The 22,083-nt window shown below is 41.0% G+C and overlaps 1 protein-coding gene and 1 pseudogene across 2 annotated transcripts in view; both read left to right on the top strand.

Moving 5' to 3' along the window:
* The window catches only part of hiw (MYC binding protein highwire), a 169,108-nt gene that overhangs the window by 2,408 nt on the left and 144,617 nt on the right, over positions 1-22,083 (top strand). For both annotated transcript variants that reach the window (XM_075882117.1, XM_075882116.1), the window contains exons 3-14: positions 1,879-2,281; positions 3,827-4,050; positions 8,307-8,454; positions 10,145-10,251; positions 17,426-17,482; positions 17,638-17,737; positions 18,397-18,461; positions 18,631-18,772; positions 18,973-19,049; positions 19,203-19,404; positions 20,296-20,463; positions 20,862-21,017. In XM_075882117.1, coding sequence (XP_075738232.1) covers positions 1,879-2,281; positions 3,827-4,050; positions 8,307-8,454; positions 10,145-10,251; positions 17,426-17,482; positions 17,638-17,737; positions 18,397-18,461; positions 18,631-18,772; positions 18,973-19,049; positions 19,203-19,404; positions 20,296-20,463; positions 20,862-21,017 — 1,849 coding nt within the window. The remainder of the gene's footprint in view (positions 1-1,878; positions 2,282-3,826; positions 4,051-8,306; positions 8,455-10,144; positions 10,252-17,425; positions 17,483-17,637; positions 17,738-18,396; positions 18,462-18,630; positions 18,773-18,972; positions 19,050-19,202; positions 19,405-20,295; positions 20,464-20,861; positions 21,018-22,083) is intronic.
* Positions 13,365-15,315, top strand: LOC142779759 (uncharacterized; annotated as a pseudogene).

Raw genomic sequence — 22,083 nt, 5'->3', positions numbered from 1 at the left:
ACTGATGTTAGTAGGTTCACATCTGTGTAGTGAACTCGAGTGAACACACATTTGCCACACTAAACATGTTTGTCATTGTTTGAACATGTTTGAACATGTGTACCACGAGGCCTTGTGCGCTGTTTAGAAGCTTTAGAGTTTCATGTAACTAATTTGCAAAGTGTATTGGCAGGGCCGTAATGACTAGTATTCACTAGAAAAAACTTAACAAAAACATGCCATTTTCAGTTTTTGGGTTGTCAACAATGGCAAAAAGTGCATCAGTAATTATGCAGCATTTTCTCGCTTTTAGCCTAAATTACACTAGTGGTATTTGATATAAACCATAGCTCTGCAGCGACTTACTTATCACTAGTATTTTCTGCATGCCTGTGCACCATGACAATGTTTTTTTGCAGGGAGTGAGGAAATGGCCTTGCAAGCTTGAATAACATGTAATAAATAGACCTAGCTGGCGTTCATGTGCTTGTGTAGTCGGCATGAGTTGACAATGACATCATGGCAAGACTACAATATTGGGAACAAGAAGTGAAGTGCTTTTAACGCAAAGCTTCAGTACTGTTAGACTTTCATAATTGTGCAGTGTTAGAACTTAGGCACATTAGTCTACTTTAGAGTGCCTACCAAATGCCCACCGTCCCATTTTCATTTATATGGACATTTTTTTGTCGTCATCCAGGTTTCCCATGACATGTCTAAGATAAAAATACTTAAGCGAGGTCTGTTTGCTGATCGCCAGCTATTGTTTTGTGCCAGAATATTTCTTGTTATCTTTGTGCGTATTGATTCTCAAACCAGCCTTAACTTGTTTTTCTTATCACTTCTGTGTCCTTACCTAATTAGGCCAGTATTCGATAACCAACCCTCTTGTTATCTTTTGTCCTGATAATCATTTTATGTGCTTTTATATGCACTAATGACAAAAATTGTGATAAAATATAGATTTACTAGTTTGAGCCCTTGATAATTTATTGCATGCCAACCTTACCTTTCAAAGCTTTCTGTAAATGCAATGCATAGCATACGGGCTGCATGTTTATGATAATGCTCACTGTCTTTGCTGTACTTGAAGGAGTACTGATGAAAACATATCACATCTTGTTTTTTTTCCTTTGCAATGAGTAGCTAATGACCCACTCACCATGACTGTAGACTTTGTTTGCTCAAACATGTAGTAGGCAAATATTTAGAGATGTTCTTATAGTGCCCAGTCATGGTCCCAGTTTCAGACAGACCGCCCCGCCGCGGTGGTCTAGTGGCTAAGGTACTCGGCTGCTGACCCGCAGGTCGCGGGATCGAATCCCGGCTGCGGCGGCTGCATTTCCGATGGAGGCGGAAATGTTGTAGGCCCGTGTGCTCAGATTTGGGTGCACGTTAAAGAACCCCAGGTGGTCAAAATTTCCGGAGCCCTCCACTACGGCGTCTCTCATAATCATATGGTGGTTTTGGGACGTTAAACCCCACATATCAATCAAGTTTCAGACAGACAAGGCTGTGAGGTTCGTTTGTAAACGCAGCTGGCCATGGAAGTGTGCAAAACTGATGCTTTTATCACGGGACCGATACGCTGCATTGTGTACACGTGAGCACCACGTTAACAACTGGAAGGAAGGGCACACACAAGGGGCATGGCAGCCAGCACAGACTTGTAGGCAATCGTTTGTTGTTTGCATCCAAACCTAACTGATGTTGATGTCATGCAGTGCTCTGCTTCACATGAAGTTATACGGCACATACTTTGAAACTCATTTTGATTGCGTTCCAGGCCACCGATAGTTCATAGATGACGTGTGTCTGCATAAATCTGACAAGTTACCTTGCCTCCAGAACTCTGTGTCAATAGTCCTTTAGAAAGGCCGTTTTCCTTTCTTGGCACAGAACAAGGCCACAGACATCCAGCCATGGAGGAGTCCAGTTTTGGAAATCCAGGGAAATCCCTCTCCCTTTGCAGTATTCACCAACGTCCGACAGTGCATCCTCGTGAAACACCTGCAGGACTCAGCCAGGCACTTCTACTGGATTACAGCTCCACAGTCGGCAATGCTACTGCACCCTCTTGACTCAGATTCGGAGAATGAAGGAGACGGCACCGCGGCCAGTGCAGACGCCGTACAGACTGTACCGCGCATTGTGGGTGTCGGCCTCTGCACTGTATTTGAGCTGATTCGAGAGAGCCGTTCAGCACAGCCAGTGTTCTGTCTGTCAGTTCTTAGGGCGCTGCTGGATGTTCTTCAAGGCCAGGAGCCTGAAGGATTTCGATCAGAGCCCCCGGAAGTACTTGGTGAGTTGGTGGGCTTTCGATGTGTCTGGAAACATACTGCTGTGACCGATTCCAGTTTTCATCTCAATTGGCACTTTATGTGTCACTATAGTCTCATTGCTCCGTCAAAAATGAAATTAACCTGGGACAGTTGCTATATGTGGAAATACGCAATTCCAGCATAGTGCTCTACAAGAGCTTTTTATTGAACTATTGGAGGTCTACGCTAGCCGGACAAGATTAATGTTGTTCATGGCATAAAGTTTGAAACATGAGAAAGATCAAACAGTACATCCTGGCACATTTTCATCTTTTCCATGTCCTCCTTTCATATTTCAAACTTTACTTCAGGGACAGACGTGTTCAGCAGCAGCGGACACGCTTTGATATACTCTCCAGTGATTTTATGCATTTGTAACTCATACCAACTAATGGCTGCTACGGTGATATATTCATGTGCTCTTTTTGATAGGCAGAACGCATATTGCTGTAGATCTGGAGTCTCAAGCAACCAGCCCATGTGTGTTTTGCTAGTGGCCTGCAGCTTAACAAGGAATAAAATGTTTGTAACTTTGAACTAGTACTCTTATCATTTAGTTGCCTGTTATGATTAACAACATTTTGTTCGAGTAAACTGCACATACGTGACTGGCCTCATGCATTTTTTTCATGAGGTGTCCTGCGAGTCATCATATGTTGAAAAAAATAATCTTATAATACAAAATCGGTGCACTCTGGAAATTAGTATCAATATGTTTCTGAAATCCTGACATGAAATTTCCTTCAGAAATGATTCCTTCAAATATGAGAAATGTTTTCTTTGAAATGGCTATGTTAAATTACCCCCCCCCCCCCCCCCCCATCCAACCTTCTTCACTGTTCTGCCCTTATTGGGGCTTAATTTCACAGCTGTGGCCCGCTAGCTGCACCGATTTGAGACTCCTGCTATAGATACTTTCATTAGGAGGAAAAGCAGCATTTCATCTGAATTGTTTCACATGAGTACAAAGGCATATATTTCAGCCTCTGCAATGTTTTTGCAGGGGGCACTAGTACAGTACAGATCATCCTTGACAACTTCCACCAGCATTGTTTTGTCCCCACAACTGTCCACAATTCAACACATGCAAGGGTGGCAATACACGCACGTGCTAAATGACCATTCCTGAAACACTACGATGGCTAGAAATCACTATCTTTGACTAACATTTAAAATCATTCACCTAACAGGCAAGCCTTCCGATTATCATGCAACAAATATGTGCTGTTGCCCTTTTCCATAATCTTTTATGATCTGCTTCCAACTTGCAGTGAAATGCCATCCTGTAGCATGTTAATATTTTACCTATTTCATTCTCTGGATATGAAACTTTTCAATGGGGGCTTCCTGCATATTGCCGTATTGCTTTCTCTACTGCACCAATTTTACGTGAGTATTTGCTTGAAGACTGTATCAGCTGCGGCTTGTAATAGTCTGGGCTCAGAAGAAAGCAATCATTAGTGTCTGCATTGATTTTCAGCCATTGTAGTCTTTGTGTAAATATTTTTATTGTCTCTTAATTCCAGACAAGATGTTTGACCTCTTGCTAGACATTGCAACTACAACGAATTCATCCACACCGTGTGGTCAATCCCACTTTAGCAACAGTGAGGTGCTGTCACAGCTAACTTCAAACGCATGTGCCTGCTTGCTCAGCCTTGTGGTGGCCACAGGGGACACGTCCAAGATACTCTGTGCTGCTGCTGCCCTGCTCATGAGTCCACAGAGTGCCACGGCTGAGGAATTTCCAGTATGTGATGTTTCCTTTGCATGCAATTAAAGGGAGCTCGAAACGGTTTTACTGCTTTTTATGTATACATTCAGTTGATGGGGTAGTTCCTTTGGATCATTAATAGACCAGTATAAACACTCTGCTTGTAGTGTACGGTTTACTACACAATTATAAAGTTATAGACATCTGCATTGCTATGGATTGCAGCAAGCCGTCACATCAAGTTTTCAAATGCCCGAATTTTCGGACTTCACCCATGTGATTGCATTGATTGGTTTCGTAGTTTGCATGCAAAGAAAAAAAACGAATAGGTGGGTTTGTGGTGGCGCAGGGTAAAGCTAGCAGAGATCAATCAAACAAATACAAAGCTTGGGTTAGCAGAGGATTGTGTACCCAACCTTAATTGCTTGTTGAAAAAGTTGAAGAACGCAAAGCTATTCTTGGGAGGAGCCTAATCTGTAGTTGCCCTTGGCTGCCTCTATACAGGATGCCTTGCTTAAAGGGACATGAAAAGCTAATATTAAGTCGGGGTGCATCATGGCAAAACAGCATTCCAGAAACTCATAGTTCTGGTTTTGTGACAAGGAATTCTTAGTTTGAAAGACAATCACGAATAGGTAGTCTGCATACTGTTAGCAAACTGCCCACATCTGAGAATAGGCTGTTCACGCCAGCCATCACAGAAAAGCTCAGCTAGCACAGCTGGTTGGAAACGGAAATTTTAGACCAGCTGTGTGGTTCTCATATGTCTTCTTTTTATAAATCAAATTCAAGCTTGCAAGTTTCATTTTATTCTCTCTTTCGACGCACTGAGATGTTCGGCAGCATGAGTAAGTACTTGTGTTTACTTGTACTGAGTATGTGCCACATCCTCGAGATGACATACTACAGCGTCCAGCTGGTGGCACCAATCATATCCTACATTTACAATAGACTCTCAGTAGACGAAACTGCTGCTTGAATACAATGATTACCTCTAGCACGATTGGTTTCATACTGGATTCTCCACCCTTATTCATCTCTCAGCAAATGAAACTCCTGTTAAACGGAATACATTTTCCTGGTCCCTTCAGGTTCTGTTTAAAGTCTACTGTATTTTAGTTTCTTGATCACCAAAGCAGTTCTGTGCGTATTATTGGCATTATGGATGTTGTCAAGCATTAACCTTTGACTCTAACATGAAATATTATTTTCCTCTTGTGAACCTTTCAATTATTTTACAAAGTACTTGCCTTAATTGTAGCCTAGCCACTGACATAATTAAAAAAATTTTGGGACACTTTGGCATTGTTTCTTTTGTCATTTCTCATTCAATTTTTCTTGGAAATCATGAGCTCGACAATTTTGAAAACTACACGAGCAGTTTGAGCCATGTGCCCAATCCACCTTGACACCTAGAATCACAGACCATTCGCTGCATTACACTGACCGAATCACAGACCGTTTTTTGCGTTAGCCTTTGTACATTAGGCAAATTCGTACTTGTATTTATGACTCTGCATAGTACAATGCCTAAGGGCAGGCTTTATTGGGGGAAAGAAAAAGGAAAGTAAAGATGACTGTCTTATTTTCACATCGCAATGTAGAATGTAGATGAAGGTTTCTACTAAAATAAATATTGGCCCCGTAACTGCATGTTTCACTGCAAATGTCAAAAGACGATAATCTTGCGTGGGGAGAGAGGGAACAAAGTGTTTATTTGATGTTCTGCACGAGAAAATCTGTGAATTGTATTCTGGAAGCGTTGCGTTAGGGAGTCGATCCAAGCAGCAAAGGCGAACGAGTGCATCGAGGCACGTTAGACACGAGTGCCATCTGGCAGTTATCTTCTAAAACGAAGGAAGGTGTGCGCGTCTTCGGAGAAAGATGCGCGCCTGTCTCGGAAGCAATAAGGTGTAGAACACAAAGCGATGGGCAGGTGCCACCACCGTGCCGTTTTAGCAAAGCCATGGAAACACTTGCCTTTTTGAACATCGGGTTGCACTGTCAGCGCAGCGTGATAAACGCTATGGTCCTTAGAATTACTTATGTGTGCCTTCTCTAGTATAAAGCCACGCATATAAAATATTGACGTGTTGTTATGGTGCCTCAGATATGCGCGATAATTGCTTTTGAATTGACAATCGCACAAGTATGACCGCGGAAACTTGAGCAATATTGGTGGGCACTGCGGATGGGGTTGGCGGTTCGACGTATCGTTGGGTGCCGTTTAGGATATCGTTAGCGCGGACAAACAGACAAATGTACAGACATACAGATTAAAATTTTGGTGTCGAAGGTCCCCAAGAAAGACTATCGTCTTTAAAAAAACGTAGCAAAGGTGTTCACTGTGGTTTATCATTTGATTTAGTGCTCGAAAGTCTGGAGGCATCAATGCCAGTGAAACCTGAAGGTTGATGGGAAAGTTGTAAGATTAATTCATAGCAGCAAAATTAAAGTTTTAGTTTAGATGGTGTAATTGTTGTAACATGGCACATATTATGTCTTTGCGGTTTCGGTGGAGAACCACTCGCCTGGGGTGTTGACACAAAAATTTTGGACTTACATATTTTTTTTGCGGCAATGTGTCGCTGGTGGTCTGTTGTTCGTAGCACGACGTTGCTGGTGGTCTGTTGTTCGTAGCACGACATATTGTTTGCTGTAGCGCACGACAGACAAATAATTACAGACTCCTCATCGCCCACCTGTCTAAGTTTTGGTTTGAAAGAGCTCTAAAAACGACAAGCCGCCGGGTATACGCCACGACCACGAACACTTGAGCAGCCACCAAGAAGTAGTCTGCTGGCGCAAACATGGCAAAAGAGCAATTGTGACTATGACGCCATCATATCTTGTTGAACTGACTGGAACGGGTTGACGTTAGGGAAATAGGGCAGTCACCTCCGAGTCACTTTCGAGGGGTTCAATGCCACGAGGCGCGGCACATAGCACTCAATTGCACACGCAAACTTCAAGATTCATATAAAATACCTTCGAGGCCATATTTGCTATTGATATTTTTGATATGATGTATACGAATGTTCATGGGAATTGATCCACCAGGCCATCTCACCCGCAAAATTTTGTACCAGTGGCCCTCGGTTTCGTCCGAAAAGTGCTGCGGCAAAACATTTGGCTAAGAGAAGACGAGACAGATTACTTGCGGCTCAAGCTTTATAAATAGCATGTTTTCATTATAATTGAGAACAAACAGACAATGATGCCAAGGAAAGTTAGCAGATGTTATTAGAAGTACACTCAAAGCTTGTTATAATGAAACCAGATATAACAAAATGTGTTATTACAATGTATATGAAAAATAGTCTTGCAATAGGTATAGTCTTGCAATAGGTACAAAAGTTAGGAATAAACCTTTATAACGAGTTTTTAGATATAAAAAAACTTGCTTTCGTGTAAGATGCAATTTTGTTATAATGAGATTTGAGTGTGATTGTATTGTAAATGTGAAGAAGGAAGGCTCAAGCTTTATAAATAGCATGTTTTCATTATAATTGAGAACAAACAGACAATGATGCCAAGGAAAGTTAGCAGATGTTATTAGAAGTACACTCAAAGCTTGTTATAATGAAACCAGATATAACAAAATGTGTTATTACAATGTATATGAAAAATAGTCTTGCAATAGGTATAGTCTTGCAATAGGTACAAAAGTTAGGAATAAACCTTTATAACGAGTTTTTAGATATAAAAAAACTTGCTTTCGTGTAAGATGCAATTTTGTTATAATGAGATTTGAGTGTGATTGTATTGTAAGTGTGAAGAAGGAAAAGTGGGTGAAAAGATAACTTGTTGCCGGCAGGGACTCAACCTGCGACCTTCAAATAATGTGTCTGATGCTGTACTACTGTGCTAAGGCAACAATCATCCCTCTGTCCACTTTATAAGGTATATATGTGCATTTGAACATGGGAACATTAGTCAGGGCCACCTGTGGCCATATCGGTGAATTTGGAACACTTTTTTTTTTCGCCTTTTGGTGTCACATAGCACGTGATCTTATCACGAGCTGGCTGCTGACTGATAATCCCGTTCATACTACCATAAGGCATCAGGTCTTCCAGAACGAGATCCTTCGCTATGGATAAGGGAGGAAGTCTAAATTTGAGGGCTCGTTTTCTTTGTTAGGTGCAATATATTTCATTTGTCCGTAATTCAACTATATCAGCTACGTTCACAGAAAGGAGAAGAAAGAATGTCGCTGATATAGTCGGCCTTTGTAAATAATGAGTCTGATGATACTCTGGTGTGTTTGTGTGTTTTCGATAAACTTTCAGATGCCAAGCATTTTAGTGGCAATGCAGAAGAGTGTTCAAGCAGTGCTGTTGGGAAAAGTTCAGCGCCCCAGCTGGTTCAGTCATGGAATTCCAAGGACAGCGCACTGTGGAACATTTTCCTTGCACTTGCCAAAGTCTTCCTCTTTTGGTCAGTGTAGACACATTTTTTTACTGTTCTGTGTGTGTTCTAAAATCTCAAGCAAGTGCTCCACCCCTTCTTTTTTTGAGAGATTTGCAATACGCACCAATGACAGGAGCAAGCACCCTGCGCTGTCCCCTAAGGCCATTTTTGCTGTTTCATTTTAACATTTTGGAAACTGTGAAGGCATGCGCATTCATGAAGCATTTCATTAGAACATGGTTGTGCATTTTTTATTCTCAGTGGCTCTCCATCCACCATCTTGAATCGTGCCCAATGACCAAGTAAAGCCCCTTCCGAATCTTGTTAGATTGTCTTTTACCGTAGTGAAGGCGCTTGCTTGGGATTTGACAGTAGTGGGTTGGAGGGTGCAAAACTTTATTTCTGTCCAGCACGGTAGTGTTCTGGTTTTTCTCTACCTTATGCGGATAGTACACATGAGGTAGTGGGGCCAAATGTCACATGTATGTCAGGTCTTGGTGTTGTTACAATTATTATAGGCTGGTGTATCATTTTTGATACGTGAACTTTAGTCAGAAAGAAAAGGCATTACGATTGTGGAATGTGAACACCAAGACTAAGCTTCCTCGCCAGAATTTTTCACCAAAACCTCAGCAATGATACATTTTTTATATACCTAATATTTTAGTTTTTCTTTGAGTTGTAAAAGTAATTAAAATTGACCGTATTGTATCTGATGGTTTATGGAAAGTAGAGTCCAGTTTTATTACTGCTGAAATAATTGGCGAGGTTCAGCACCTTGTCAGCTGTTGGTGTAGGCAAATTTGACTGACCAAAATTCAAACTTTTGTTAGACATGTGTTGTTTCCAATAATAATAATAATAATAATAATAATAATAATAATAATAATAATAATAATTCTGACTACACCCACTGCAGGGCATAGCCCTCTCCCATGTTCCTATGATCAACTCGATCCTATGCTCTCTGCTGCCACGTTATGCTTACAAATTTGTTAATCTCATTTACCCACCTAATTTTCTGTCTCCCCCTCATGCGTTTGTCTTCTCTGGAAATCCAACCAGTTACCCTTAATGAGCAGCGGTTGTCCTGCCTATGCACTACATGTCTTGCCCATGTCCATTTCTTTTTCTTGATTTAAACTATGATATCCATAGTGCCCGCTTGTTCCCTGGCCTACTCTGCCCTTTGCCAGTCTCTCGAGGTTACAGCTATCATTTTCCTTTCCATCATTGACTGCGTCATCCTGAATTTAAGTTAAACCCTCTTTGTAAGCCTCCAGGTTTCTGCACCGTAGGTAAGTGCCGGTAAGGTGCAGCTGTTATAAACCTTCCTTTTGAGGGATAGTGGCAGACTACCATTCATGATTTAAGAGTGCTTGCCGAATGTGTTTTATCCCTTCCTTGTTCTTCTAGTTACTTCACTTTTATGGTTTGGCTCCATGGTTACTACCAGTCTTAATAGACGTGTTCCTTTACAACTTCTACAGTCTCGCCACGTATCGTAAAGTGCTGTTCTCTGTTGATGTTATGAAGATACTCTTCAGTAACCCAACTCTTCGCTGTCTGGCAGCCTGAAAACCCGATCTAGTGCCTAATATATTCCCTGTGCTAATTTGCAAGAGAGCTTTGTTGTGTGACTTGGTGTAAGATGTTGACTGTGTCCCTCTTGTGTTGGAATAAAGCTCATTGGCCTCTCCTGCTTTTTTTTTTTCAGCTAAACACAAAGGTCATTGCACCATTGCTTGTGATGGCAAGTTCCTTTATTTGTTCAGGCAAGGTATTTTGTACAAGCTGGGAACTGGGTTTGGAGGCACCGTCAAGGTATGTGTATAACCCTGTACTGTGTCATGAAATTTTAGATTTCTAAGCACTCGCATATGTTGGCAACCTATTTCATAACAGGAGAAAAAAAAAATGGAACAAAAAATACTTTGCATGAGCGTAAGCGACATTTTTGTTTTGAATATGATCTGTCAGCTCACAAGGAGATGCTGTGAAGGAGGCAGTTTTGTTATTCACATTGTTCATTGGCAGAATAAGGTTCTTTGTAAGAGGCTTAAATTTTGCACTCTCAAACTTTCCTGCTCTAAATGTTAATGATTATTATCGTAATTGATAACTTGAATATAAGGAAAAAAAGTGATGGGATTCGTAATGAATGCAAAAGTGGTTATGACTTAGTTAACATCATTTGGCATCAGTTAAGTTCAGAATCTAATTTGCGAAATTTTCAGGAATCAACTCTTAATTCAATATTTAAGCACTTTTGGGACCGAGAAATCACTGCAATTCAGTAAGGCTCCCACCATAGCAGGAATTAGGTCAGTCCTAAAAGATGAAGATATAGAACCACCTTTGACCTTGTGAACTTAGCAAACGTAGTGGGATGCTAAAGGACGCAATATTTATTGTATGACAGCAGTACTTTACCTCCAAGCTTGGTTAAGAAAATAGCGCCTTATGAACAAAATGCATTGACATGCTCAGCCTATGCGCCATATTTATAATATCACTTCCACGAACCTTCGCTTCCACGGCCTACTTGAATCGTTGCTGTAGGGTGTACATTTCACACCACATTCCTTCCATTGCAGTTACTAACTCCTATGCACCCACATATGTTGGCAACTTATTTTATTACAGGAGAAAAAAAAGAATGGAGTAAAAAATACATTGCATGAACGTCAGCGACATTTTTGTTTTGATTATGATCTGTCAGCTCACAAGCTGATGCTGTGAAGGAGTCAGTAAAAAGCTGGACATATTGATTCCACCAGGACTAATGACTTGATGAAATCAAAAACAGTTTCTTTTGGAATATTGCAGGAAGAAGAATATCATATCATGTTGCAATATTAAGGAGGCAGACTGGTCTTAGACATTTTTTGTTTATTTCTTCAGTGATCTTGATAAAACTGCACACAGTTATGCAGTTTTTTCTGCTGATTTCAAATATTGAATTAGTTTTCCTATAACTCACTTTGTTTCTGAGATAACCTAAGTTCACCCCCTATTGTTTAAGGCCACCATAGAAAAAAAAGTGCTTAATTAAAAGTGATATTTAGGATATGCCAACATAGACTAATGACTATAGAGTGAAAGTATGGAAGAGGTTTTTGTTTTTAGGCCTTTATTGGTTATTTTGCAGCAAAATGAACTATATATTTTTAAAAGCAGTTGGAATTGTGTTACAATTTTGATTAGTAATTAATTAAAAAGGCATGTGCTCCAAATTCTGCTCCCATACTTGCATTCTACACACTTACAGGTTTCCACTGCAAAGAGAATTATTGTTGTACCTGCCCTAGCTACAGAGATATTGAGGCCTCAAAATTGAATAGTCACAAATTTACTTTTTTGAAAAAAATGGAAAAAACTGAAAACACACAGTTTCTTCAAAAAGCAAAAAACATGGTGTGAATGTTTTGCAATCCTCATTAAGGCGCTCATAAATTGATAGTAGAGCTTCAGACAAAGGTGCTGGCAAATTATAAAGAAGCCTCAAAGTCGGTTCCCCATTTTTTTGCAGGTTCTGCATGTTAACAGCACCAAGAATCTAGACAGTTAAAATGACATTACATAAAAATTATTACTTCCTGGTGCGTCAAAATTTGCAGAGAGATAAAAAAGTACTTGCAGAAACCAAATATGTCAATTTTAAAAAATGAATTTTTTTGTCACTTTTTGGTCCCAAAGAGCAGTCTGCCCCCTTAAAGCCTACACATTTTCTGAGATGTTTGAAAAAAAAATTTAAAAAAAAAGTAGCAATAATAAGTGAATCACCAACCAAACGTTGGATTTTCTGTTGTACGTGAAGTTAGACCGAGTTCTGAGGAAGCATAATTTTGCACCTTTCTCTACATAGGTACGTAATCACTATGGGCAAATATTCCGGTTCTTTGAGTACTCAAACGAATGTTACAGTATTATAAGTTGCTTTAATATGAACTTAGATTATTTGAGATTTTGAAATATTCGAGATGGAACGAATGTATGTATTTAAGGGCATATAACTCGCCTGAAAAGGTGGTTTCACAGCAGCGTGCAGTTGCTATGCCACGAAACCATCTTTTTAGGGGATATTTGTGCTGCCGCAAAGCCACACCTTAAGTTAAATGTGCATATTGCCTTCACGCCAATTTTGGCTTAAAAGCATATTACGTGGGCTTATGTGCACGAAGTATAGAAATTTTTAAAACGTAACATATTGTACCAGTTATAACTGGCACCCTACTTCTGCACAAACTTGTAAAAAATATTGTGCTGGTTGTTTGGATCATGATGAAAAGCGCTCATTTTCTTAACCCTTTATGGTCCAAAATCTTTACTCGTCTTCCATCCCTTCTTGTGTGGGAGCTAAGAAAACAAGACCCAAATAAATTTAGAGATGGCTCATGATGGATTGAGCAAACATGGATGTGAATCTACAATGAAACAATTTACAGAGCAGTACCCAACAATGCAACACAAATGGTGATCAATACTTGATATATACAATTTGAACTGTTCAATAAGAAGTTATTTCACGAGATCACTATTCACTATGAATTCACTTCGAACTTCAATAGTACTATTTATTCATTTAAGGTGGTAGGCCACCTTCAAAAGTCTTTTTTTTTTTTTTGCGAGATAAATTTTTAGGGTTTTGTTTTTCTTGCATGCCCAAACATTTACATATATATTGCAACAAAAATTATCCTCCTAGCGCCATTAGTTTGCAAGTTACAGCAAGTTTTCTATACCCTATGCTCCTATAGCAAAACCGAAACCACATTTCCAACTGTGGTTGCGGTTCCGAAAAATCGCTTTTAAAAGCAAGTGTTGTTTCGTCTATGCTATTCAAAATACTTTGTGCATATTATTGTGACTGTTATATAAGATGATGTCATTAAATACAACTTTTGGTTTAAAAGTTTTCGTTAATCTCTAACAGCCACAAGGGGGACGCACGATGCTCGTCGGAATTTTTGTTGTTTGCCTTGGTCAGGCTGCGTCAGGCTTCGTTCTGCATTTCTTCCACGTGTCAACGCTACTAGGGCTGTATCCTTAGGCTACCTGGACCATATTACGACCAGCATGGAGAAGCGCAGAACACAGAAGACGAGGAAGCGCAAGTTTGCTGGAAATCGCTACGCGATGACGAGGCTGCCAACTGACACAGACGCCGGTATTTCGGCGACCGCGAAGAAGCTTGGGTACACAAACAAGGCATACCAGGCTCCACTAGAAAATTCAGCACTCCAAGGGAACAGGATAATGGACATTGGTATTCTTTTTTCAGTGTTTTGATCGCTGGTATTTTCCGAATGCATGAACACAACACTGAAGCTCAAGGAACGCTCTCACCAAGAGACATGCTCGGCTTGTGCGGTCGTGTGTACCGACTGTGGGTTCAAGCGCCCATTTCATACGTCGAGAAAGGTGGGTCGTGCCAATGAGAACAATTTACGTCTGGTTTACGCGATGCGCCAGTTAGGAAAAGGGCACGCTGGTGCAAAAACGTTTTCCAAAGTGATGAACATGCCTGCTCCTCCACATCACTCCGCCTACGACAAATTGTCATCTCGGCTTTCTGCAGTGGCAGGAGAAGTGGCGTCGAAGTCGATGACTGGTGCTGCTGTGGAAGTTCGTCGTGTTGTGGGGAGTGCCGAGTGTGGTGTTTCAGGGGATGGCACGTGGCAGAAGCGTGGCCATTCATCTTTGAACAGTTGTGTGTGATTTCTGTTGACACGGGAAAGGTTATTGATGTTGAGGTCCTTTCTAGTTCGCGTAAGTCTTGTAAAACCAAAAGCGAGTTGAGGCAAGATAGTGCTTCGTACCAGGAATGAAAGGCAAACCACACTTCCTGTCAAGCAAACCATGAAGGAAGTGCTGGCAGTATGGAGATGGTTGGTATATACCGAATATTCGAAAGGTCGAAAGGCAAAAGAGATTTGAAGTACTTGCAGTACTACGGTGATGGTGATTCCAAGAGCTATGCCGCTGTGAAAGACATGTATGAAAAGGACAGTGTGCAGAAACTGGAATGTATTGAACATGTCCAGAAGCGTGTTGGTTGCCGCCTCAGAAAACTGAAGAAGACAGTGCATGGACTCGGTGGTAAGGGAAAGCTCACTGGTGCCCTCATTGACCGCCTGCAAAACTACTATGGCATCGCCATAAGGGCTAAATTGGGGAACCTTTCTGCAATGAAAAAGGCTACCTTTGCTAATCTTTTTCATTGCAGCTCTACCGACAAGCAGCTGAGACATGGCCTGTGTTCAATTGAACCGAAAAGCTGGTGTGGATACCAAAGGGTCGAAGCACTCGGCCAAGGGAAATATGTACACAAAGGAGGACTTCCAAATGATGTGCTCAACAAAGTTAAAACTGTCTACAGTGATCTCTGCTCTGATGAACTTCTAATGAAGTGCCTTCATGGAAAGACTCAAAATGCTAATGAATGTTTCAATGGTCTAATATGGCAGCGGGCACCCAAAGAAGTCTACGTAAGCTTGCCTACAGTAATGTTTGCCTTGCATGATGCTGTGGCCCACTTTAATAATGGCAGTGTAAGCACCCTGGATATCCTGAGGCAAGCTGGAATAGAACCAGGGTACCACACGACGAAAGCTTGCATCACCAGGGATCACCTGCGCATGCAGAATGCTAAACGCAAGTCAGCGGATGAGACAAAACAGGCCAGGAAGAAAAGACGAGCAGTCACCCGAACAAAAGGAGACAATAATGCTTCCGCAGAAGGGCCCAGCAATGAATCTGATGCATTTTAGGCCTGCATGCGAAGATTGTGACCCTTTTTACAAGCTCGGAAATCTTTTTTTTACGTTTTTTTGAAAATAACAATTTGCTCCAAATGTTGCGACGCAAACTTTCATAACATATTTCTCAGCGTATACTTTGAACTGAAATTTTGCACAATGATTTACAACTTATATATCAGTGCAGTGAACTAGAATAAAAGAAATCCATCGAATATTTTTCAGTTCACAGCTGAATTCTCCAACAGGTTCAGTCTAAATTGGCTCTTTTTCCCCGTTTTTTTGTTTTTTTTAGCATTACTTCCTTAATATTCACTGCATAATATTTATTCTAGTTCACTGCATAGCTCCAGCCAATAGTTACACAAATGTCAAAGCTTTACTCAATAAAGCCACCCATTAGTCACTTATCACAGTTGGCATGGCTAGCACTTTTAATGCAATTTTTGATAAAGATTACCTCCCAATAAATAAATATTAAATATTTTGCACTGTAAATAGCCGGGTAAATTAAATAAGACATGCTGGCTTTGAGGAAAATGTTATTTCAACGCTGCCTGCCCTTAAAAAAATTTTTGTTTTTGAGTGGCCTACCACCTTAATCTTCTTATGTGTCACATCCTCCCTCTACCGACCCCAAAAAGCAAAATGCCGACCCCAAAAAGCAATATTAGAAGGATTAAAAAGGATCTGAACCACTCTGGAGTAGTCGTAGGTTGACCTCAGTATCACTGTTTCACTGTTTATTTCCACGTGAATCGATTTCCGCCAAAGTTCTTTGAATCTGTTGATTACAAGTAGCATTACAGGGATTTTTATTGCTCACTTATTGTGTGCAATGAAATTTTTTCTCTTTCATGCTTAAAAGCATGCTAAAAGCTACACAGAAAGGGATCACTCAGTGTAAAGAAACTACGTCATGCCTGGGAGCAAGCATAGTCAAACACAATCCCTCTGTCCAGATCTGATTCCAGAGAGCACTAGTGGTCCAACTGTGTAATAGGCTGACAGACTATACAGTACAGTGCCTAGCATGCCGTGTCACCCTGTGCCAATAAGCGCATCCCGTTCAAATGCCGCCCTTGGTTAACGCCAGCTATCGACAAATCCTAACAACCATCTATTGTGTGACGAAATATCTGCTGTATGACTGCCCTCTGGAAAGTGTGAGTATGGGCCTCTGCATAAGGAGAGGGCACTTAAAAAAATGGCAACTTCGTGCTCTGCTATTGAACTCTTCTTATTATGCACAACTATGAGATTTGGCAGTACTATTTGCCACAATGTCTGCTTTCCACTTATCTGTTTTCACCAAGCACGAGGGGTGTTTCAGGACCCCTTTAAATCTGAGTAGGTATGGTTCAAGAAAAACTTTCTTTCTGGTGGAGAAGTATGTATTAACATATACAATGGATCCACGATAAACCAAACTGCCTCATTTCGTTAGTTTGGTCAATTTATAATTTTTCCTTGTTCATGCCAGAAAATATCAGCACTAACAATCTTGTGTTGACTGAAGAAAATAGATATAAATTAAATGGTCTGATCTTGGTCTATCACTTTGGAATATCACTTAAGTCACTTTCGCTGCTGTGTAGTAGTCTCATGCAGAAAATTGCACTAACATTGGGAAGAGGCTCTCAGCTGTCATGGGACACAGTACATTTTGCTTCTTAATTGTGCATGCATGCGTGCATCATATAATAATGAGTATCACTATGCTGACTGTGCCTGAAAACTTGACTTTGATGCTTCATAGTTGTACATGACATTGCTGAGGTACTGAGAAGTAAATAAAAATGCCCGCCAGTTCTTCTCTCTCTCACCCACACTCTCCACTTTATGAATTTGCCAAATTTCAAGACTTCCGGGCTGGCAGGAATGTATATGGGTCTGTTTCATTAGAACACAAGTTGTTATGTTGCTCCTAGTCATATATATGGGAACTTCTTATAATTCGGGCTGAATCCTGGGCTCACTTACCAAGAGACTTCTGTACTGTTATCGTCTTTGGAAAAACATGAACGGAAGACAGTAGTGACACATATAGCCTCTCTATGCATATATTGCTATTTTCTCTGGAGCTCTTATTTGTTGCATTTTTTCAAGGGTCATTGTCGTGTATAAGGGGACTGGTTTTATGTACTATAGCTCTGCAAGTCATGAGCTTTATGAACTCAGTAAGACATTGACTGCTTCAATATGATGACTTTCACTTTCACTTCTACATCTTCAAGGGGGAGTTCATTGCTAGTCAACAGCTGGATGGAGCAGGGTGGATCGGAGTTGTACAGGTCAGTTGGCATATCCAGCATACATCTGTGACCAAGAGATCACTTGTTGGTTTTTTACTCTTCACTGTATGAAAGTAGTGCTCGTGACATTGTGCCACTGTGGCATGCACAGCGTAAAGGTTTTGCTTATTGTATTCATTGATCATCTTCCGCAGGATTACCTTTACATCCACCATTCCTTAGGTCGAATTAATGAATTTTTAAAAGTGGACAAGCACACCCTTCGAGTGGAAGGTGTTGTCACCCTTGAAGAAGGTCAGTAGTCTATGTGCAGTGTTTTGATACATGGCTTTCAGTGTGTGGTCTTGCATGGAACTGAATTTTTCACCTAGATATTAGCAAGTCACATTAAAGTGCTTAAAAGCATCAGGTTGCGTGTATTGATAAAAAAACTTGTCCTTGTTTAACACTTGCAGCTATGAAGAACGTGCACTAAACACTAAGATTTCAAACACAAGTATTGCTTTGCCAGTTGTATTGTCACATGTTGTCTGTATAATATAGACGTTGAGGACCAGAAATGCCTGGCATGTCATATTGGTGGTCTGTGCAATGTCATGTGCCAGCTCTTTGTGCTGTTTTTTTTTTTTAGCTAAGTTTTGTTATTAAAATGACTATGTGTAAACTTTAGCTCAGGTGTTTCTACATGCAGCCCTATGAAGAAATGGTGGTCTAATGAGGGTACAGCCTCTAGGAACGTTCTTTACTCCCTTGTTTTAGTGACACTGCTCATTGAAATGCTGTTGTATTCACTTTAACCCTTTTTCTTACTCTGACTGTTTCCTTGTTTGAATGCTAAAAGAAACCTGGCACTGCTTGTGTTACAGATATACCAAAATTTTTTTGCTGTACTCATTATGTGTTCATGCAGTGATGTGCGAATAAAGGTGCTCATATGATATTGAACATTACAGATTTAGGCCAGAGTGTGTACTTCAGTGACGGAGAGTTTCTAGGTCTGATAACCGCCACACGAGACGTAAGTCTTGGAATGATCTTTTCCAATCGTATGTTTATTTTGAAAAGTGTGTGACGCACTCTTCCCACTGTTGTGTAAAAAAGTGTAACCACTTGGCTTTGTTTTTCTATACAAGTGCTTGCCAATGATCGTTACATGAGCTAAGTGACTGCTTCCTACGTTTTTCCAGAACGGTGTTGTGGTCCGCACTGTTAGGCCGTCGTCCCTGCCCATGACCTGCACAGTTGAACTGAATTTGAAGTTATCACGCAAATGTGTTGAAATCTTTGGTTGTGGTGTCTTCAACGAAGAAACTGATGATTGCCTTCTTGGTAAGGACTTTCACTTTTTTTTAAAAGGAAATTCTCTTATCATTGCTTTTTTTTTTTTTTTTTGTGGATATCGCTATGAGCATTTGAAGGTTCTTCTTTCTTACTGTACAAGCACCAGCTCACTTGTTCCAATGCACAAGAGCTTCATTTGGGGGTTCTCTCTCACTTTCTGTTCTGCTACGCCCTTTTTTTTTGCATAGACTTGGGATGTGAAGAGGAACCCACAATCATCGCCAGTGGCAAAGAGTTCGCTTTAGTGAAGACAGCCTCTGGAAAGGTTAGGCTACTTTGTTGTGATGTTGTGCTATGCTGGATGAACGATGTATGAGAGCAGTAACTGTCTGCCTTTGCTGATACCGCCAATAGGTGCATGCAGCTTAACTGTTAGGCCTTCCTTGCTACGGGTTCAATGTCCACACCCTTCGTGCAGGTCCTCTACACAGGCAAGGCTCAGAGTATCGGCATCAAGCAGACCACTCCCACCGGCAAATGGGCTGAACTGCCGATCACAAAATGCCCCAAGATAGCTGACTGCTCGGTGGGGCACGATGGCACTCACGCATTGTTGGTTTCCGAGAATGGGTCAGTGTTCTTCGTGGGCATTCCTCGACGAGGGGAGGACGGAGAAGTCGGTAAGCCTGCCCTTTAGGGGTTATGTGCTGGAAAGTTGTGTGCGCAAGAATAGGGCAAAAACCTTGAGGAGGAACCGAGAGTGTGCCTTGAAACTGGGTGAGGCTATCATTTTCTTTTGCTGCAAATACACAGGCACCCGCACATCCACTATGAACAGTGGTGTGTCTAAGGAAGCATACTATTTTTATATACAAGTCATCCAGGCTCCCAAAAATGTATAGTACCAAGCAAGCAATAATAAAAATTTCAAGTAATTGCATCTCTTAAAAAGGTGTCAACAAATGTTAATTTTGGTACTCAGTATTCAGAAAGGAAACTAAACAATATTGAAATAGTTGATTGTGGCTTGTGTTTTGCATAGTATGGTTCTTACAGTTGTGTGCACCTAACCTGTATCTATGTGACACTTTAGGGGTACCTGAAATTTTCTATTTACACTGTTCTCTATTCTCTTATGTTTTATGCTGTCATACTGTACCTCAAATCAGAGGTCTTCGCCAGGCTTTTTAGCCTTCATTCGAAGCTTTCTTTTATGCTACAAAAAGCATGAGAACTTGACTTCATGTGGTCATTGAGTAGGTCCCCTAAATTTTCAGCGATTGTGGACTGTGTGAATGGGTTGCAGTGCAACAATTTAGACAACTAATGCACACACTTTTGTTTCTACTGTCTTCAGTTTGCGTCATGTTGGCATAATTTTGACTCGGGTGCTTATGCTACCTTTAACTCCACTCATATAACCACCACAGCACTAGGTGCCTCCTGGTTGTAGCTATGATGGCAGCTTTCAAAGAGGTTATAAAATTGTCAAGATGTTTTTGTGGTCAGTTTCAATAGGGGCAAGAATGTTGAGGGCACCCTTACGGGTCTTCTGACTGTTCGCCTTGCAGGAAAAGGCAGGCGTCAACCCAAGTCTGTGAAGCCAAAGAAGATGTTGAAGATGGAGGGTCGCTTTGTGGTTTCAGCTGCCTGCAATAATGGTACCAGTGCCTTGATCACTCGCAGTGGCGAGCTGTTCCTTTTTGGGAAGGATGCCAGCCACGCCGACGACATGACAGGTGTGTTCTTCCGGTGCTTAACCTAGTAACTAGGCAATGGCATAACAGTGCTCAAATTAGCCAATGGCTTTGTCTTTCTCTTCGTCACATCACCGAAAAACATTTTCCAGGAGAAGAGCAAGCTATTTCTAGCTGTATTTTAATCATAATTGTGAGTTCTCTGCCATAGGAAGTGCTGTAACATTTGCCTCACATGCTAAGCCCATCATTGGTAGCGTTTACTCACTATGTTAAAGAAGTGTGGCAGGTCCACTTTAATGTTGAACACTTGCCATAAGAACATGATATAAGTCAGTCTCTTGTTAGTGGTTTGACCTATTTGCATATTATTTTGACTACTGAAGTTCAACTAAAAGGGGCATATCTCACTGACATAACACTTGTGATGTTTTTAACAGGTCTAGTGACCTGTCTCAAGGATGTGGCTATTAGCCAGGTGGCTTTGGGAAAAGCTCACGTGGCGGCCTTGTCGACTGATGGTCGTGTTTATACCTTTGGCATGAACAATCGTGGCCAATGTGGCCGCGAGTTCGCCTATCCACCGAGCAAAGATGGTAAGTACACTGTCAAGTTTACTGCCTATCTTACATATCTTGCCTGGAGTTGTTGCAGTACATTCTTGAGTTGATGTTTTTTATTGGATCGTATGGTGCAAAAGCAAAAAGTTGTCTTATAGGCCAGATGTGGGAAAAGCTTCTGCACTTATGGGGAATAAAATGGCATTTTCTTATTGTATTCATTTTAAAGGCTCTGTTATTTTCCAAACTGAGTACCATAACATATTTACTCGCATAATTTACGCCCCTTTTTTTGGGATTTCGGAGCTCCAAAAAAAAAAAAAAGGGTGCAAAATTTACCTGGAGGTTTCACGATCGCATCCGAAATAATCTGCTACATTATAGTCTTAGCGTACGGTATACATATTAAACAAAAAGAAAATAAGTTGGAGCACAAATGAAGTGTACTTGTTTATTTAACAAAATTAGCACATACTTGGCCAACTTCAACGAAATTTTTCTTGGGCGGAAATGCTCATAAATACATAGCATATATAGGGTAAGTTACGATAACGACAGTGAAAAATTTTGCAGTCACATATTTCATTTATAATTGGTGCTCTCATTGCCAGCAATCGAACGACGCGGAGCTCTAGCGGTGTGCCCAGGCAAATCAGACAGAACCGGATATGACGATTACTACATAAAGCCGCCGCGTCGCTCCTTGTGAGCAATCCTTCCTGCCGCTGAATTTCTCTGTGCGTTTGTGCAGCCTTGGCACCACCTAAAGACAGCATGTTCAAAACGCATTCGTGGTGCATTAATGTCGATGGCAAGTCAAGTTCAAGTCAAGCAGCGTTTCTTAATATGAGGTCAGACACTGCACACCCACCAGTGGGAAGTCCGGACTACCGTTCGATGAGAGGCACGTTCATGCAGCTTTCTTAAATTAACATAGAAAAAACACTCACACTAAGGGGCGCGTCCGTGTTGTGCATGCTCGAGGTGCGTGGAGCAGACGATTTTCCTGTCGTTTACCATACTTTGGGTCAGTTGTAATGGCATCGTTTTTTCTAGTTTTGGGGTCATAAACGTCGTTTGCAAGTTTTTTCTAAGGTAAGCG

Source organism: Rhipicephalus microplus, chromosome 2 (assembly GCF_043290135.1).
Source record: "Rhipicephalus microplus isolate Deutch F79 chromosome 2, USDA_Rmic, whole genome shotgun sequence".
NCBI lineage: Eukaryota > Metazoa > Arthropoda > Arachnida > Ixodida > Ixodidae > Rhipicephalus > Rhipicephalus microplus.
Note: the sequence above shows the minus strand (reverse complement) of the source record. Positions and strands in the feature narration are given on the sequence as shown.